Source organism: Antennarius striatus, chromosome 5 (genome assembly GCF_040054535.1).
Source record: "Antennarius striatus isolate MH-2024 chromosome 5, ASM4005453v1, whole genome shotgun sequence".
Classification (NCBI taxonomy): Eukaryota; Metazoa; Chordata; class Actinopteri; order Lophiiformes; family Antennariidae; genus Antennarius; species Antennarius striatus.
The window spans coordinates 15605431-15625622 of NC_090780.1; the positions used below are offsets into that span (position 1 = coordinate 15605431).

Below are 20192 nucleotides of genomic sequence, written 5' to 3' on the forward strand. Positions count from 1 at the left end.
TCTCACCCATCTCCTCACACTTTCCCAGAGTGCTGTTTTGTCTCCTGAGGGGCTGAGCAGTTGTGGCAGTGGCAGTCCTATCAAGCTGGAGATGCTTTAGCAAGTGCTTCATTACTGGTCTTTTAGCTTTTCTCAGTATTTTTCATAAGTAACAGAGTGGGAAATAGATCTCCACAGATGTGCTAGAAGTATCACTTGTTTGTGCCAGAGGGGGTTACAAATTAAAGGCTGTATGGCTAAAGGAATCACAAGCCTTTAAAATGCTTGTGGGACTTAGTGGAGCACAAGTAATCCAAGGCTTTGTGTGAAAAAAGAGAAAGAATGTCATAGCTGCATTTGATACGAATTTATGTGCAAAAATATTTCAGATATCAGGGAAACCACTTGCATATCTCTGTCAGTTGTTTTCAAGGGAGAGGGGGAGGCTAAAAAGATACACTGAACTATTTTAATTATTCTCTTTGGTCCAAAACACAATATAGCTTGGATATGGGCCAATCGGTAAAGAAAGCTGGGTGTGACCCTATTTAAAGCATCTCTCCTATGATTGGTGAATTTGATATTGTCTTTCCAATGTATCCCAATGTGTCCGTCCTTTGGGCCTTTATAATTATATTATTAGCTGTCTCTCATTTTTCACACTGAAACTGCCTCCTTCTCGTTGTCCTCTAGGTTTACTATCTGCCATAAAACAGAGGTGGTGAAGAACACATTAAATCCGGTGTGGCAGCCTTTCACCATCCCAGTACGTGCTCTCTGCAACGGTGATTACGACAGGTAGGATGAAACCTCCTCCTAATCTATCCTTCGACTGCAGGATGTGTCTGTTTATCCTTCCTATTATGTCCCTCATCACGTAGACTGAGAAATATTTGCACACGCACCTTTGATAACGCTGGGTAGTTATTCAGTAGTGATGACCCCATTGACATTTTCTGCCTTCATTGATTTCTGCTGAGTCAATCTATCGACCGCCTTCATGGCCCCTATAAGACCCTCTGACTAACAAACTCCATACCGATAACAGCCATTACTGCACCCTGAGCGTCAATGAGTTTAACCAACAGAGATCAATACTAGTTCATGGTGCTGTATTAGGCTGCTAATTCTTTCTACTTTGACATTATATACGCTGCTGTGCGCTTAGAACATGCAGACCTTGATAGTGATAATGGAGGATGGCTAAAATACTTCTCCAATGTTCTCTCTGTGGTTATTCTTTTATCACCATTGTTCCCCTCAGATATGATGTCTTAACAATAAAAAGCATTGTTACTTCCCTCAGTTACATTAACTTTACCTGTATATAATTATCTTTTATAGAGCATGTAAAATGATAATTCACCTAATCTAACCTGAGTCATGTCAGAACAAAAGCGGACTATCTTTCGCACTAAAAGGCAGACTCCCACAATGTTGCACATACCAACACCAAATACAATGGCTACATGGCAAAGATGTTCTTACTAAGGATTAGTATCGCAGTAATTTTTTTCTATAATGAATATTGAATTGTGGTGTATTCCCAGATGTACTAAGATATAATACAATTTTTTTTAACATGACATGCAAGGAAATTTGAAAGCATCATGTATTCATTCCCGGCGGCATGGTGGCGCAGTAGTAGTCATATGGTACATTTAATCACATTAGGTCTTATAATCTTAGTTACAATGACAATTAGACTTACATACTGTAAGCATTTTATTTTATTTACAGTGTTACTTACCACCATCTCTCATAGTATCATCATTGACAGACTTGTTTCTATTTGCATATCTGATACTTCAACTCATATCTTTCTGGTTGTGTTCAATTCATTCAGATCAAATCCCACAATTCAATCATTCCCAGTTTACTTTGGTGTTCTCCAGGGCTCCGTCCTCTAGCCTGTTATATTCATTATATACATAAATGGTCATATTCTCCAAAAAATACGACCATTTATTCTTCAAAAATACCACATCAAGTGTTACACTGATGACACCCAGCTGTACCTCTCCTCCAAACCATCATCATCTCTCCCTTCAAATTCTATCCTTAACCAACTTCATTACCTGAAATCTTTTTGAGACATAATAGGGACAAAACTGTATTTCAATACCCATCAAAAAGCTGGTCTAGCACACCCAACTGTCATACTTATCCATGCATCTCTTGGCCTCCCCTCTAATTCCCTCCACAGACTTCAGCAGGTTCAAAGATCTGCTGCTCAGCCCATTACCAAAACATCTTCCACCCACCACATGCAAGAACTCTACTGGCTCCCAATCAAAGACCGCATTCACTTCAAACTCTGCTTCTCACCTATAAGGCCCACCACAATCTTGTCCCTCCACACCTATCTGTCCTCCTCTTGATCAATAAACCATCCCACACTCTCAAGGCTTCAACAGCCATCCACCTCATTGTCCCCTTGCCTACATAACCACAGTGGGAAAGGGAGCAATCCGCTGCTCTGCACCCCGCTTCTAGAACTCTCTCCATTCACATTATTATCTCCTACCTCTTATTCAAATCCCATCTCATTGCTGGCTCATCCTATTGTCTGTCAATCTTATAGATTTCTACTCAGATTTAATGCAATTATTATTAATATGTATTGTTTATTTATTTTTGCTTTGTACAGCATCTGTTTTTTTAAACACTTAGAAGTGTTACACCCAGTCTAGGAGTGTCTGAGCCATAACATATACAGGCCCCATCTTCCCAAGTCCCAATGAGTCACCAGATGAATGGTTGAAGTATATAAGGAAAATCAGAGTTTTTATTTACAAGAACTATATATCAAATAACATGTTGAGCTCATCTCAGGTTGGACTAATGCCAAAATAACCAAAACAATCCTATCTGCAAAATAATAGTGATTAACCTAACGGAAAAATCACATGACAGGACCTAACCTTCCTGACTACATAAATAGGATAAAAGAATCATCAAACGAACCGGCAGTCCAACCCTACCTCTCAACCAAAACTAACTAGTTCATACAAGACTGCATGAGGCTGGTTGGAAGATGGAGAGGATGAGGATTTGCTGCCTGCTGCCCTGCTGCCCACGAGCGACTGCCATCTTGGATCCTTATGTATCCTGTGAGGCCTTGAGATAGCCAATCGGGAGAGGGAACAGGTGCGCTCCTCCAATCACCGTTGAGCGCTGGCACAAGCTAATCTGCATAAATAAGGACCAAAAGGACAATCCCAACCCACACACGACGCTAGTTGTCAAATAAGTCAAATGAATTATTATTTTTATTTTTGCTTTGTGAACTCAACTTTGAGTTCAAGTGCTTTGACCAACAGATGTTCTTTTTTTTCACCTGCTGGCAAACAACTGTTCAGTTCTTCCCAACAGTTCTTACTTCATGATGAACAGCATGTTTTCTTCCCTACGTATTGGGACCTTGCTTAATATGGCTGTAAACACCGTGCAGTCCACTTTGCAGGGAGCTGTAGGCAATTGGAACTCACTCTTAGATTGTTCCTTCACAGAAGACAAATTTAAGCTGTTCCAATGAAGGTTCCAGGGCATTGTAATCCAGTCTTGAATTGCAATTTCTCTGTGGAGACTTTGTACATTAAATCCATAATGTAAAATCAAGCACAGAATGTCTTTTGTGATTCTTCATCCATTTTACTGTTAAACAGCTATGGTCAACTGCCCACATTTTTTTTAAATTTGTTTCTCTTTTTATCATTTCTTTGAGATAACTCTCAAACAGTACCATCAATGTCAAAAATCAGCATAATACCACTCCAAAATTATTATCATATGAACCCAAAGCTCCCTGTCTAACAGTGACTGTGGAATTGTTAACAGGGAGCTGTTAACAACTTCACAGTCACAGAACATATTTAGTCATAGCATTACAATAGCATTAGCTTCAGTCAAGGACTTATCTGAACTTTAAATCTTGGCTCGCTTAGAGTTAAGAACTCAACCCACTCAAATTAAATGGCAGAATTAAATGATTGGCATCAACTTTAAGATTTGGTTTGTTCCACTTTAGTGGTGTCTAAAGCATATTCGAACATTATTGTAAACATGAATATAAAAATATAATATTTATGATTACAGATAGAAGGATTTACAAATCCTTTAATGCCTTGTCCCAATTTTTTCTAACCTTTTTGTTGGGTGGGGCCGAACTCTGAATGGTCAGAGATGCTGGATCTTCAGTTTGAGTCCAAAATTACATGCTCGTTAGTCATTTCTTACTGTTGTATCATTATCTCTACCAAGTTAGTTCAGTGGTCAGTTTGTTTTATTTTTTGTTTGTTTGTTTGATTATTTGTTTGTTTGTTTTTCTCTTAGCACATGCACGCAAAAACATTTTCACAGACTTTAATGAGAAGTGTTTGTCATGTCATGTTTTTTATTTAAGAAACCTTACTTAATACTTTTTTGGAGTGAATCTGGATAAAGAGCCACAATCCACGTTTTTGAACATTGCAAAGTAAGGCTTTTGGATCAAACCACTTTAGATATAATATTTACAGTAACTAGGCATAGAAATCACAAATCACAGAATCCCAAATATGGAACCGCTGGATTATGGAGTTAATCCATATACAGTATTTTCCGCACTATAAGGCGCACTGGACTAGAGGGCGCACCCTCAATAAATTGTTTGTTTTATAATTTATTTCATGTATAAGGTGCACACAATAAAAAATAAATAAAATTTATTTGATAAACAGCAGCGGCTGTAGTTGCGCAATCCGTCCACTAGATAGAGCCGCGCTGCTCAGACAGTCATGATTGCATTCATGACTTCCTGATTACCTTTGAATGGCCCCTATTGTTATGTCAATAAGCCATTCTGAGCCTCATCAAGGAAACCTGATCACTTGATCACTTTGCCATCTTAGAAAGAAGTCAATACACATATTAAAAAACCTGACATTAAAAACTGGTTAAATTCATTACGGGTGCAGTCAGTGCGAACAGAGCGGATTATTTCTTGATCTGAAGTTCGAAGCAGATATTTAAGCTCCGACGTTCATCTTCGTTTATTAATTAAATATTGTTTCGATCGATCGGTAGTCCAGTCGGAGGTGAGGTGCAGCTATTTGCTGCTGTGTGTCCTAAACAATTTTTTAACTAGTTTTTAATGTCAGGCTGATAATTTACTTGAAAATGCGACGCTGTTTTACTCCTAGAACTGAATTTAACGTCTGTGAATCTCACAGCACGTCCTGCAGACAGAATACACAAGCCTGAATGCGCCCCCCTGCCCCCATACAACATTTGGAAATCAATAGCAGCACACCTGTTGGCACGTTTGTCTAGCAGTGCCTCTGTTCTTGAAATTTCAGAAAAGGCTGGAAGTTCAGCTTTGAGGGTCTTTCATTCACCTTTATGCCTGTTTCTCCGTGTGTTTCCACAGACTAATAGAATGGACCGTCACTAGATTCCAGATGACAGCACAATGGCATTTTTTAAGACCAATTAAGTTTAAAGTGGGTTATTTCGGACGCCAAATAGTTAGGAAATACTGAGATCAGTCAGTCAGTCAAACTTTATTAATAGAATTGTTAAATGTTCCTTATGTTTTGCTACGTAATCACCGGTGCTCCTACAGTCTGCTCTACCGTCTGAGCAGCTCAGTCAGAGCCAGGACTTCAGTGACGCCCCTTGACTACCGTTGTTAGGGGTCGTGGGCCCGAGTGCCTTGTGAGGGGGCTCCTCTGGTGGCGGAGTGCGGCATGACTGGCGGCCAGACTGCGGCTTTTTTTCCAGCGATCATGTTTTTAACCAATATTAATATGAATATTAATCCATATATAAGACGCACCGGATTATAAGGCACACTACGGGTTTATGAGAAAATTTTAGGCTTTTAGGTGCGCCTTATAGTGCGGAAAATACGGTAATGTTTAACATGACAGAACTCTGATGGTTCTGAATTGATGGTGCTTGCCAGTGGTTTAGTCGATGCTGAGAGCCTTTCTTGTCATCCAGAGTTAGAGGATACACTATAAAATAAAGGCCATGTTCATTGTTAGGACATAAAGAGTGCCAGCTGCTTATTAGTCTTCATCCTAAAATCCTTCTCTTGTTCAAGGTCAAAATATATATCAGTAAAAATAGAAAATAGAGAAAATAGAAAATATTAAGGCTTGATATGAAAAATAGGTTGTGTATTGAACACAAATATTTTGAATACACTTTGTCAGTTATCTCATTCATCAATAGTTTGTGTTTACAGTTTGTGTCTAAAATACTGGTGGCTTGGTCTTCCCAGCTGGTGCATAATTAATGAAGACATGTTGTGTCAAAGAGAGTATGAATTCATTTCTCTCACAGCTTGTCAGCCTGCCTCTAATTTGAAAGACAGTGCTGCAAGAAAACAAGCTAAATGATGAGGGCTGTGAGAGGGGATGAAAAAAAAGTGACAGGCAGATTACTTTTGTGAGAGAAATATTTCATGTGGCAAGCTGCATCTTTTTTTTCTCCCTCTCCCTCTTTCCTCATCTCTCTCAGAGGTGTTTGTCCTATTTTCATTGTATGTAGCCAAACTGTAATTACCAAGAGTCCTGACAACCTGGTGTGTGCTCACAACACAGAGAAGAATCCCAAATGGACACGGATGGAGTGACGGATGAGACTGTCTTATGGACGTTATGTGGCTGTCCCAGAAGAATTTGATATTTAGAAAATATTAGGTGAAAATGCATGAGTCAACCAGTCACACAATGGTTTAGAAAGGGGTCATGATCCTGATGGAGCTAATCATACACAAGGGACAGAGACTATAGGACTATATGTAGGAGTAACAAAGTGCCATAGTGCACTGGATACCATTGTGTATTGAGGCTTCATAAAATGCTGAGTATTAATAGTCTCACCTCTGTCGGAAATAAGTTTAACTAACAGCATCAGAACAAGTAACATGTCCTAACAGATAAGATTAAGCAGCCAAAGTTTTCCACCTCTAGTCTGTGCAGCACACATTGCAAGGTGTGAGATCAAATAAAATGTTGTGTGAAGGTGTAAAAAACAAAGTAAAAAAAACAAAGTACATTCAGTTTAAACCATTTACATTTGGATTTACACGATGATAGTCTCTCGTCACCATACTTTTTTGTAAATATTTTTTCACAACACATCAGCTTCTCAACCTCAACCACATTTTTTTTCATTTGCAGTATGTCATCCATATTTTTAGTTAGAATGCAGAAACAGGCAGATGAAAGTACGCTTGGAAATCTCAGAGTTGCATTGTCCTCTTGTTTATTGCAGTCAAATTGTGACCTCAAATTGGGGTGTAAGAGGTACAGAAATGCAGTATGTATTGATAGTGTTGCTGTGTGTACTGCTGCTGTATCTGGATGAAGAAGCTCTGACTGGAAGTTTGTCTGGGCTGAGCGCTTACTGTTCCAAGCCCAGCACATGTTGGAAGAAGCCAAGAGGCATCTCTATCTGTTCAGATAGCTAACTCAAGCATGTCAGTAACCTACTGCAGATTTACTTTGCTCTAATTAGATCAGTGCTTTAGTTTGATGCACCAAAGGGCAAAAAGTAAAAAAGTTGGACAAAGTTCAGTGAAGGCATAATCTGCTCTCCCACTGGAATCTCTAAAGGAACAAAGGAGAGAAAAAGCAATTTCTTCTTTTTGTCTCTTGGCAAAGAAAGCATTGGCATTGGCAGGTACATGAAATACTGTATATTTCTTTCTTGAACAACATCCCAAACTATAAAGAATTTATTTTTTCTCATTTAGAGTATGTGGAAGATAAAACACCTCTAAATCAAAAGAAGGAAAAAATAATTTGGAAAATTAGTCCATGATTTTTGTTACGTGACCTGAAGCATTTAGGACTCCTGTGTGTTGTGAATCAGCAAAAGCTCATTCTCGGGTTTTTTTCCCCTTAATTTTATATAGTGATTAAAATCGCCGCAGGGAAATTAGTAGCACACTCGTTCCATGAATTCACAGCCTTTCTTCATGTCAGTGTGATGTTGCCTCTTTATTTGTAGATTTTTGGTGTGAAGCATCATTTAAAGAAACAAGTGTGTGTATATCCACATCAGTATCAGATTGTCAGAGACAATCCCTCTAAAACAAGATAGAATTTGCATGAACCCTGAATATGTCATGCAACAGGTAAGGAGAACCCAAAATCCTACCCAACCCAAAACAGTAACCCAAAAGCACAACAGTAGAGGTGAGGTGAGTCCAAATCCAAAGTTCTAGTAATAAGCAGAGTCAAAACTGGGTAATCAGAGAATCCGGCATACACATTAGACATATCAGACACATCAGGGGCAGGCAAACAGGCAGATTCCAAGAACCAAGCAAAATCTGAATATAGTTATCAAATAATCAGGCCCACCAGAGACTAGAACAAGTCACAAGACAATCTGACCAACAACTACTGTAAGTGCTGAGAGTATTTGTAGGATGGTGGTTGGAAGGTGAGCTGCAGGTGTTTGAGCAACACAGGTGACAGGAATTAACTGAGTGGATGAAGGGGTGTGGAAAAGGCTCTGGAAAAGACAGAAGATGTTCATTCATTCATTCATTCATTCATTCATTCATTCATTCATCTTCTTAATGCTGTGTCTGCTTTTTGTGGGCCAGGGGGACACTGGAGCTTATCCAGTGGACTAACCTTGTGAGAAGCAGGGAAAACGTCAATGCACCACGGAACAGGAGATGTTAAAGACAGGAAACACCAGTGTGGGTACAATAGATAGATAGATAGATAGATACTTTATTAATCCCGGAGGAAATTGTATAAACAATAAACAAATAAACTCCAGTATATATATACTGTATATATATAATAAAAAGAAGGTTTATAATATATATATATATATATATATATATATATATATATACACACACACACACACACACACACACACAAACATATATATATATATATATATATATATATATATATATATATATATATATATATATATATGCTTTAATGATCCCAAGGGAAATTCAGGTGACATCTGCTCACGAGAGATACAATAAATACACATAACAGTGACAGAAAAATGGCACAGCCAAAAGACGTTGTATAAATTACATTATTTACATACTGACATAATCATAACAACAGAAAACAGAAGAACCTAGAAAATAAGGAAGCATAGGGACATGAGAGAAGAAAGAAGCATTGGGTGTAGATGATGTATAATCAGAAACAGAAACACATGGATGTACCGAGCTGTAAACTGACACTAAGGACCCCCACAAAGTGTCCCACAGTGCATCCACAGTGCGTCCAGGCCCCCCTCGTCTTTCCCTTCTCAGCCGACCTTGATGACCCTGCGGCTTCAGCCCCCCTCCTTCTGAGAGAGTGGTTGTGCCCTCTGATGGCACGAGGCACAAAGGAGGTCCTGAGTCTCTCAGTGGAGGAGCTTGGTGACTGCAGTCTGCCACTGAAGGAGCTCCTCTGCTGGGCGAAGGTGGTGTGCAGGGGGTGGGTGGTGTTACCCAGGATCAATCTAAACCTGGACATAGTCCTCCTCTCTAGAACAGTCTGCATAGAGTCCAGATCCTGACCGATTACAGAACCAGCCCTCCGGATGAGCCTGTCAAGTCTCTCTGTGTCCCGTTTCCTGGCACCACCACCCCAACACACAATGGCGTAGGATAGCACACTGGACACAATGGACTGGTAAAACAGTCTGAGCAGATTAGAGCTGATGTTGAAGGAGGCCAGCCTCCTCAAGAAGTACATCCTACTCTGACCCTTCTTATATACACAGTCCAGGTTGTGGGACCAGTCCAGTCTACTGTCCATCTGCAGCCCCAGGTACTTATAAGTCCCCACAACCTCCACTTCCTTACCCCCGATGACTGCTGGCTGTGGGGAGGGTGGTGCCCGCTGGAAATCCAGCACCATCTCCTTGGTTTTGGAGATGTTTAGCTGAAGCTCATTCTGCTGACACCACCCCACAAAGTCCGTCACCACTCTCCTGTACTCCCTCTCATCACCCTCCCTGATACATGCCACAATTGCAGTGTCATCAGAGAACTTCTGCATGTGGCATGTACCCGAGTTATGTTGGATGTCCGTTGTGTAGAGGGTGAAGAGAAGGAGGGAGAGTACCATTCCCTGCGGGGCCCCTGTGCTGCTAGTCACCACTGATGACAGACAGTTCCCCATACGGACGTACTGGGGTCTGTCTGTTAGATAGTCTGTGATCCAGCTCACGAGATAGGGATCCACAGCCATGGATGATAGTTTCTCCTGCATGAGCCGGGGCTGGATGGTGTTGAAGGCACTCGAGAAGTCAAAAAAGAGCACCCTCACTGCACAGCTCCCGACATCCAAGTAGGAGAGGGCCCGGTGGAGGAGGTACAGGACTGCGTCGTTAGCCCCAACTTGTGGCCGGTAGGTGAAGTGGAGAGGGTCCATCGCGCCCTGCACCTGGGGACGCATGAGCTGTAGGACCAGTCGCTCTAGGGTCTTCATCACGTGCGAGCTGAGAGCGACTGGTCGATAGTCATTGAGCTCTGTGGGGCGTCTCCGCTTGAGTACAGGGACGATGCACAATGTCTTCCACAAGGACGGGACAATCCCCAGCCGGAGACTGAGGTCGAAGACCTGGTGTAGGGGTTCACCCAGTTCGGCAGCACAAGCCTTGAGGAGTCTTGGGGGGACCTGGTCTGTTCCGGCCGCCTTCCTTGGGCGAAGCCTCCTCAACGCAGACGTCACCTGTTCCACAGTGATGGCCGTGTGTGAGGGCGTGGCACGTTGATCCCTCCGGCCGGGGGGTCTGGCAGTTGAGGTGGGGGAAGGGTCCGGGTTTGGACTGAGGTAGATGGGTGAGGTGGATGGAGAGGGAGAGGGGGAGGCAGATGAGCTGGACGGAGAGGGGGAGAAGGAGGCACGTGGAGTCAGATCAGCTGGGCCAGGGGAACTCTGGGGACAGGCGCATGGAGTGGTGGGGGAGCTGAACCGATTAAAAAAGCTATTAAGTTCATCAGCTTGCTCCACGTTCCCCTCCACTGTACCGTGGCCCTCTCCATAGCCGGTGATGGCCCTCATGCCACTCCAGACCTCCCGCACCTGGTTGCGCCCAAGCTGGTTCTCCAGCTTCCTTCTATAGTTGTCCTTTGCCTCCCTCAGGCAGAGTCTCACTGCCTGCTGGGCCTCTCTCATCGTCGACGTCCTCCCCATGTGAGCCCACGATGACATCCCAGTTGGTGGTCTGGAAGCAGTCCCTCAGTGTCTCCTCTGCTTCCGGGGACCACCTCCTGACCTGCTGTGTTGTTGCTGGCAGCCGTTTCACCAGCGGAATGTAGGTGGGCTGAAGGCACACTAGGTTGTGATCTGATCTGCCTAGTGGGGGGAGGGGGGTGGCGGTATATGCCTCCTTGGCATTCGTGTAAAACAGATCAATGATTCTGTTCTTCCGTGTGGGACAGTCTACACACTTGGACATGGTGGGGAGGGATGAGTCCAGGGTGATGTGGTTATAGTCCCCTGTGACGATGACAAGCGCCTCCGGGTGCCGGGTCCGAAGATCAGAGGTGGTCGTACAGATGGTCTCTCGTGCCGTCTCTGGGTCTGCACGTGGGGGGATGTAGACGGCGAGGACAATGACGTGTGAAAATTCACGCGCCAGGTGATAGGGCCTGATGCTAACAGCTGTTAGCTCCATAACCCTGTTGCACAGCGTGGTTTTCACGGTGACATGTCCTGGGTGACACTATCTGTTGTTGGTGTAGAGATGGAGTACATGAAAACAGTGCTATCCATTGTGGTTGTGTAAATAAGGAAAAGACTTAGATAAGACAAAGAAAAACGATTAAAAAATAAGACATACAACGGAGCAGACGAAAACCTGCGGCTAGCTCGCGCATGCGCAGTTCAGATCTCAGTGAATGACAGGGTTGTGAAAAAATCAAGTCATGTGTCTTAGAATTTCAGAGACAGAGTGTTTGGGATTTTTTTCCCTTCTCTTTCCTGTAGTGCTCATTATCCATCTATATTATTTTAGTGTGAGTTTCGGCAATATCAGCATTAGAAATAGCATCTCCCCCCCTCTTGAACATAATGGAACAAGATAGCAATTTGCTTAAAGCAACCCAATTTGGAAAAACTCAACAGATATGTTTAACTCTTTCCAAAAACTCATCTGGCTAATTAATGTAATCCACAGACCTTGTTGTGAGCTGATTCATGAAGGAACATTTTATTCCCACCACATGAAATGAAGCTGATATTACAGCTAAAATGAGAAATACCCTCTTAATGTTTACATGGCAGCCTGCCAAGAGCACAGACCGCTATTCCATGAGATCATCATCAGATAATCCTTCTGTAAAACTCCTCTGTTTGACGAACATCTTGAGTGACTGCATTGTGATTTTTTGAGAAAGATTGATTTTTTTTTCAAATCCTCATTTCCATTACATTTTACAGAATGTAAGAACATTATATTAAAATTCAGATGTTCACATGAAAACAGGATGACAGGTAAAAGGAAAATTGTTTACTGTATTTCTGATTTGGGGTGTTGACGACTCCCACTAGGTTGGACAACCTTCTCCTACAAGTCCAGTTTCCGTTATCAAACCAAGAGATCTATGACCTGGATAACTGAGAATCTCTACAGACAAATAACAATAATGGTAATAATAACTTAACCAACAACAACTTGCACCATTTGGATTTAATTTGCATCTATCATTTGATTTATAGAATAATTATAATAATTACTGTTTTCGTTACACAAAGGAACAACCATAACAATGTGCAACCAAATCAATGCTGCTAGGAAAATTGCTGCTTGTTACGGGTAGGAAACAACACTCTGGAATCCTAGATATGACTCACCGCTATGGCAATGTTTCTAACATATGAGTCATATTTGTTTTTAACCTTTTAAAATACATTACAAACACCAAGACAAAGATTTGAAAATGCAAACACCTTCCAATTTTCCTGACTGTTGACAGGATGCCATGATTAAGGTGACTGTTGGATCCAGTCAAGTCTCTGGTGACATCCTTGACGGAATCCATTTCTCTACACAATTTGTCCGCATAGTTTACTCTGGAAGTATTAAAGCAAAGAGGAAAAGAAAGAAAAGAAAGTGATACAAGAATGGAAAAATTAATTGAGGAGATGAGAATAACAGACACTGTGGAAATCTCCTCTATTTTTTCTTTGCATTATTATCACCCCTGTACGCTGGGCTTCCTCTGCGTAGGTGGTGCTTAAGGTTCCTATATACCCTGTATTGTATATTTTGATAACATGTTGATGGCATGAGAAAAAAAATCCTTTCTTCCTCATTAACAGCTTCAAGATGACTCCAGCACAGTCAATTTCTGTTCGTGGCATCAGATCAGAGACGGATCCTAGTAACCGAAGAACAATTGTTCATTGATTTTTTTTTCTTTAACCCCAATTATATGCGCCTACATTTCTGAGGATTCATGATGATTAAAGATGCCTCAGAATAGTAGCTGGAGAGATCAGTGGCAGATTAGGTTTGGAGTGTATATTGTTCTGGAAGTTCAAAGGGTCCCTCAAGAATCTGTGACTGAGTCCTTTGAAGCATCTGTAGGATTTACAATAAAATGATGGAAATGCTTTTAGTTGCAGTGATGACAGATTCCTCGTACTTCATTGAGTGACACATCCCACATTTAAACTCCACCACTCATACCTGGTGCTGCTTAATATTGATCAGACAAAGGACACTTTCTCTCTAGTCATCTCTGCTCTCTCTTTGTGTAGCTTAACTCTTTTTGTATTTTATTGCTGTTTTTGCCTGTGCAGGCGGAGATGCATCGCATTTCAGCCACCCAGATGACAAGTACATTTTTACCACCTCACAGTCCTAAAAAAAACAACAGATTTTCACAAAGAAATGATAAGGGCTAGGTGGTATAGAGGAAGCTGGGCTTATTTCAGAGATCTTTTAATTCTTCTGTGTGTCAGGAAAGAGTCTCTGATGTGCTGTTTCCTTCTGCTTTCTTTGAATCTGGGCTTGTGTCAGAACGTGTGCTAGATGAAGTAAGGAATGGGGAAACACTGGAGTGAGATCAAAAAATGCAAGAATGAAGGGGCCACAAAAGTTTTTTTTCTTTTTCTGATCTGCAGGGACTTTGCTTCTCCTGCATTTGTTGTTGGTATCTTTTCTGTTTGAATTTCTTTTTTAGGAAGAGGTTCCTTATAAGAGTTGACTTCTTTGCTTGTAAAATACAGTCAGCTCTTCACCTTGTTCTGAAACTGTTGAGAAACACTCTTTTTTTAAAGAGGCATCTGTACTTCAACTGATTTTGGGTTTCCTTCAGTACTATTTAATTTAAAATCAACAAAAAAATGATATTGATGATCTCCAGTAAAAAAAAAAAAAGACTTCTAAAGATATAGTAATTACAAAAAGAAAATATTGTTTTCCTTGAGATAATTATAATTAGATCCCCTCTACCAATTGTATAATTTAGTCATTAAGAGTAAACACTGATCAGAACACTTTTTCAGTTAAATAAATAAATAGCCATTCTGAATTCTTCTTTTTCTCTTAGCACTCAATAGTAATAATGAGCCTTGTGCGTTTGGCAGAGAAAACTCCCAAGGCTCAAAGGGTTGGCATGAAACAAGAGAATACACCTGTAGGACTCTCCTGCCCTTTTTAATCACAAAAGACTTATTGGTGTTATTGAAGGTGGAGAAGAGAAAATGCTTTTCTTTTAATTCTTGTGTATAGTACATCAGCTAATGTCAGAACCCTGACTCTAAGCCTGAGGAGTTTTTTGAAAGCTTTGTATCCTAATTTTGCTCGTAGTGCATGACGATGCTCAGATGTATGTTTAGCTTATTTATTAATGTGCCATTAATGTGCCAGTTAAATTAGTAATCTGCAAACAAAAGCAATTAAGTTTAATTATTATGAAATTAGTTTCTATAATAAATTATTAAATTATACATCCGTGCTTTTAATTTGTCGAGGACTGGGCAAACTCATTTCACACCATTGAATGATCCAGATCTAGCTTTATTTTCTTCTTTTTCAGAACAATCAAAGTGGAGGTGTATGATTGGGATCGAGATGGCAGGTGAGTAATACTTAATTTCAACATCCAACCATCCATCCATCATTTACCGCTTATCCGGGGCCGGGTCGCGGGGGCAACAGTCTCAGGAGGGATGCCCATACTTCCCTCTCCCCAGACACCTCCTCCAGCTCCTCCAGGGGGAGCCCAAGGCGTTCCCAGGCCAGCAGAGAGACATAGTCCCTTCAGTGTGTCCTAGGTCTTCCTTGAGGTCTCCTCCTGGTAGGATATGCCCGGAATATCTCCCCATGGAGGCGTCCAGGAGGCATCCGGAACAGATGCCTAAGCCACATCAGCTGGCTCTGCTTGAGGCAGAGGAGCAGCGGCTCTGCTCCGAGCTCCTCCCTGGTGACTGTGCTCCTCACCCTATCTCTAAGGGTGCGCCCAGCCACACTACGGAGGAAACTCATTTCAGCCACTTGTATCCGGGATCTTGTCCTTTCGGTCATGACCCAAAGCTCAAGACCATAGGTTAGACTATGACCCAAAGCTAATAACCATAGGTCAGAGTAGGAACATAGATTGACCGGTAAATTGAGAGCTTTGTCTTGCGACTCAGCTCCTTCTTCACCCCGACAGACCTATACAGCGACTGCATAACTACAGAAGCTGCATCGATCTGTCTGTCAATCTCATGTTCCATCCTTCCCTCACTCATGAACAAGACCCCAAGATATTTACACTCCTCCAGTTGGGACAAAGACTCTCCACCGACCTGAAGAGGGCACACCACCCTTTTCCGGTCGAGAACCATGGCTTCGGATTTAAATGGGCTGATCCTCATCCCACTTGCGTCACACTCAGCTGCAAACCGTCCCAGTGCACACTGAAGGTCCAGGTTTGATGAGGCCAACAGGACAACATTGTCTGCAAAAAGCAGAGATGAAATCCTTTGGTCCCCAAACCGAACTCCCTCTGGATCTTGGCTGTGCCTAGAAATTCTGTCCATAAAGATTATGAACAGAACCGGTGATAGAGGGCAGCCCTGCCAGAGTCCAACATGCACCTGGAACAGGTCTGACTTACTGCTTGCAATGCAAACCAAGCTCTAGCTTATTTCATACAGGTACCGGACAGCCCTCAGCAAATGGCCCCAGAACCAATACTCCCAAAGCACTCCCCACAAGATGCCGCGAGAGACACGATCGAATGCCTTCTTCAGATCCACAAAACACATGTGGACTGGATAGGCAAACTCCTATGAACCCTTTGAGCACTCGATGGAGAGTGTAGAGCTGGTCCAGTGTTCCAAAACTGCATTGTCCCTCCTTAATCCGCGGTTCAACTATAGGTCTAATCCTCCTCTCCAGCACCCTGGAATAGACTTTCCCCGGTAGGCTAAGGAGTGTGATCAACCTATATTTGGAACACACCCTCCTGTCCCCCTTTTTGGAAAGAGGAACCACCGCCCCGGTCTGCCAATCCAGAGGTACTGTCCCAGACTGCCATGCGATCTTACAGAGACATGTCAACCATGACAGCCCCTGTATAACCAGAAACTTGAGGTACTCAGGGCGAATCTCATCCACCCCTGGTGCTTTGCCACCGAGGAGTTTGGCAACCACCTCAGTGACTTCAGCTTGGGTGATGGATGAGTTCACCTCTGAGACCTCAGCCTCTGCTTTCTCTGTGTAAGACATGGCAGCGGGATTGAGGACATCCTCAAAGTATTTTTTCCACCGCCTGACAATATCCTCAGTCGAGGTCAGCAGCTCTCCACCTTTACTCTAAACAGTGTTGGCTGTGCCTCTCTTTCCCCTCCTGAGGCGTTGAATGGTTTGCCAGAATTTCTTTGAGGCCGACCGATAGTCTTCCTCCATGGCTTCCCCGAACTCTTCCCAGACCTGAGTTTTTGCCTCCTCGACTACCAGGGCTGTAGTACGCCTGGCCTTGCTGTACCTGTCAGTTGCCTCTGGAGTCCCAGAATTCAAGATTTGATAGGACTCCTTCTTCAGCTTGACGGCATCCCTTACTTCGGGGTTAGGGGGTTACCGCCGCGACACCTCTGGCCTATAATGTCCTGGTGCCACGTGCACTTATGGACATCCCTGGGGTTGAACAAGGTGTTCGTTATGGACAAACTGTAACTAGCACAGAAGTCCAATAACAGAACACTATTCGTGGTCACATAGGGGAGCCCGTTCAATCCCAATCACCCCTTTCCAGGTTTCACTGTCATTTCCCACTTGAGCGTTGAAGTCCCCAAGAAGAACAATGTAGTCCCCAGTTTGAGCACTATAGAGTACTCGTCCCAGAAGGCCGGGTATTCTGCACTGCCATTTGGCCCATAGGCCGAAACAACAGTGAGACACCTGTCCCCAACCTGAAGGTGCAGGGATGTGACCCTCTTGTTTACTGGGGTGAACTCCAACATATGACGGCTGAGCTGTGGGGCCACAAGCAAGCCCACACCAGCCCGTCGCCTCTCACTGTGGGCAACACCAACTCTATCTGACCTATCTGTCACTCTCTCTCTGTCTCTCTCTCTCTGTGATGCTGTTCTTATCTTCCTTTGATTTCTTTTCCACCCAACCGGTCAAGGCGGATGGCTGCCCAAAAGAGTCTGGGTCCTGCTCGGAGTTTCTTCCTCATCGAGGGAGTTTTTCCCCGCCACTGTCGCTTATGCTTACTCTGGAGGGTTCAGTTGGGTTTCTCTGTCTGTTAAAGCGCTTTGAAATGTCTGCTGCCATGATTAAGCACTATATAAATAAAACTTGATTGATTGATTGAAAAGTGGAGAGTCCAGCCCCTCTCAAGGGTTTGGGTTTCTGAGCCCAAGCTGTGGGTGGAGGTGAGCCTGACTATATGTAGTCGGTACCTCTCAACCTCCCTCACAAGCTCTGGCTCCTTTCCCCCCAGCGAGGTGACTTTCCATGTCCCTAGAGCTAGACTCTAGGGACATGGATTGGGTCCCTAGGGGATTGGGTCGTCGAGCCCCATGCTGATGACTGCCGCCCAATCCACACTGCACCCATCCCCTATGGTTTCCCCGGCGGGTGGTGAGTTCCACCAGAGGTTGGGCCCACGTCATCCTTTCGGCCTGAGCCCGGCCAGGCCCCGTGGGCAGAGGCCCGGCCACCAGGCGCTCGCATACGAGCCCCAACCCCGGGCCTGGCTCCAGGGTGGGGCCCCAGTTGCGCCATACCGGGCGACGTCACAGTCCTTGATGTTTTTGCCGTCATAGGGATTTTTGACTGCTCTTTGCCTGGCCCGTCACCCAGGACGTGTTTGCCAAAGGAGACCCTAGCAGGAGCATAAAGCCCCTGCCAACATAGCTCCTGGGATCATTCGGGCACTCAAACTCCCCCACCACGACAAGGTTGCAGCTCTAGGGGGAGTCATTTCAACATCAGATTTAAAAAAAACGTTTTTCAAACATATCTACCTGAAGAACCATAATTTTGTGTCACAAACATCTGTCCTAATATTTGCACATGATGTAAAGGAAGTCAGGGTTTTTTTTGTGTTTGTTTGTTTTTGCTCACCAGTGCTTCTTTCCTCTTATTCCCTCCTCGCAGCCATGACTTCATTGGGGACTTTACGACCAGCTACCGAGAACTAGCTCGAGGGCAGAGCCAATTCAATGTGTACGAGGTGAGCAGCTCCAGTGTTTTCACAGTTCCATAACACGTCTGTTGAACTGTGAAAGCACATCGTATTTCGCTTCACAATTCTGACACAAATGACATTTCTATCTCTGACATCACTGTTGCACAGTCTTCCATTACGATTGCACATTCCTTCCATTGCATATTGTGTTCATTTACAGCAAATAGATGTATTTATGCAAAAACCACAAAAAAATTATTGAAAGGGCATTTTTATTGTGCAGTATTCCTGCATGTCTCCTCACCTTCCACAAGCAGTTAAATATTTCTTCTGGCCCTGTTATTATTTTCAAATGTCAAGATTTAATTTGCCAAAGTAATTACCTGGTTGGTGACACATAAATTGAGCTTGTATCAGCGGCATTAGCAGAACAATCCAGGGATTTAAACTGATTGTAGATATTTCTCACCTCTGCTCATGGCAAAACTTACCTAACCTCTTATTAGCACACAATACAGGTTTGCATGCACCCTGCAAACACAGCCTGATGCCTTCCTGTCCCAGAATCAGAGCAATGTAGGTGCACTTTGTCTTTAGGCAAACTACTATGTACCATATATTTTACATTCAAAACCTCAAAAGACAGCTTGTCAATATTTTCATGTCTTTTTGCTTTTATCTGAAAGACCAATACCTGTCTTTTACATGTCAGCTGCTGTTAAAGCTCGTCTTGACTCCTCTCGGCATCCCAGGGAGACTAAGAGGTTCTTTGTTCTTTGCATCAGCAGATTGTTACACGTATTAAATAAAGTGCCATCACTTCATGTTGAACTAAGGACTGTCACAGTCATCGTTATGAAACATGATGAAGAGCAATGAGCAGAGACATATTGGGTTTTCAGAATGATATTTCTTAGGTTTTCTGGAGCTGACAGAATACTGGTGAAATAATGTAACATTTACATTGTCAAGCCCATTAAGTTTGTCAATGGTGTCAAGGTGTCAGGGCTAGAACACGACTGGCAGGGAGAACCCAAAAGCACAACAGAGTAGCAGGTGGGCAAAGTCTCAAAAGAGGGTTTAATGATACAGGCAGGGGTCAGGTTCCAAATAATCAGTCCGCTAGGCAGAGATATCCAATAAACGACAGGCAAATGGTAGAGTACAGTATCAGGCAGGGTCAGGCACGAAACGATCAACAAACCAGGCAGACAAATCAGATGAGGGGTCGACGAAAGGCAGGGTCCGGGAAACAGGCTGGGTCAATCACAGGAATAAGAAAAGCAGGCAGGAATCAAAGGCTGGAGAGTCAGGGCGAACACTAAAACAATCTGGCAGAGAGCAGAAGGCTGAGCTGGCTTTTGAAGGGTGGGGACAGATTGGGGAGTGGCTACAGTTGTGTGGAGCAAAGCAGGTGCCGGGGATGAACTGATTGTAGATGAGACAGGATCTGAAATGATATGACATGTTATAAAAGAAAAGAAAAGCAACGCTTAATTGTCCGGAGACATGACACAAGGTGACCTCACATGAGTTATGCTCCTGATAAATACACACATTCTTTTTACCATTTCCCTGAACTGTCCTCTGTCACATTCGT

The 20192-nt window shown here is 43.1% G+C and overlaps 1 protein-coding gene across 2 annotated transcripts in view; it reads left to right on the forward strand.

Annotated features, from left to right (window-relative positions):
• cpne5b (copine Vb) overlaps positions 1–20192 on the forward strand; it is a 140459-nt gene that overhangs the window by 101626 nt on the left and 18641 nt on the right. For both annotated transcript variants that reach the window (XM_068315336.1, XM_068315335.1), the window contains 3 exons: positions 673–777; positions 15005–15046; positions 18562–18637. In XM_068315336.1, coding sequence (XP_068171437.1) covers positions 673–777; positions 15005–15046; positions 18562–18637 — 223 coding nt within the window. The remainder of the gene's footprint in view (positions 1–672; positions 778–15004; positions 15047–18561; positions 18638–20192) is intronic.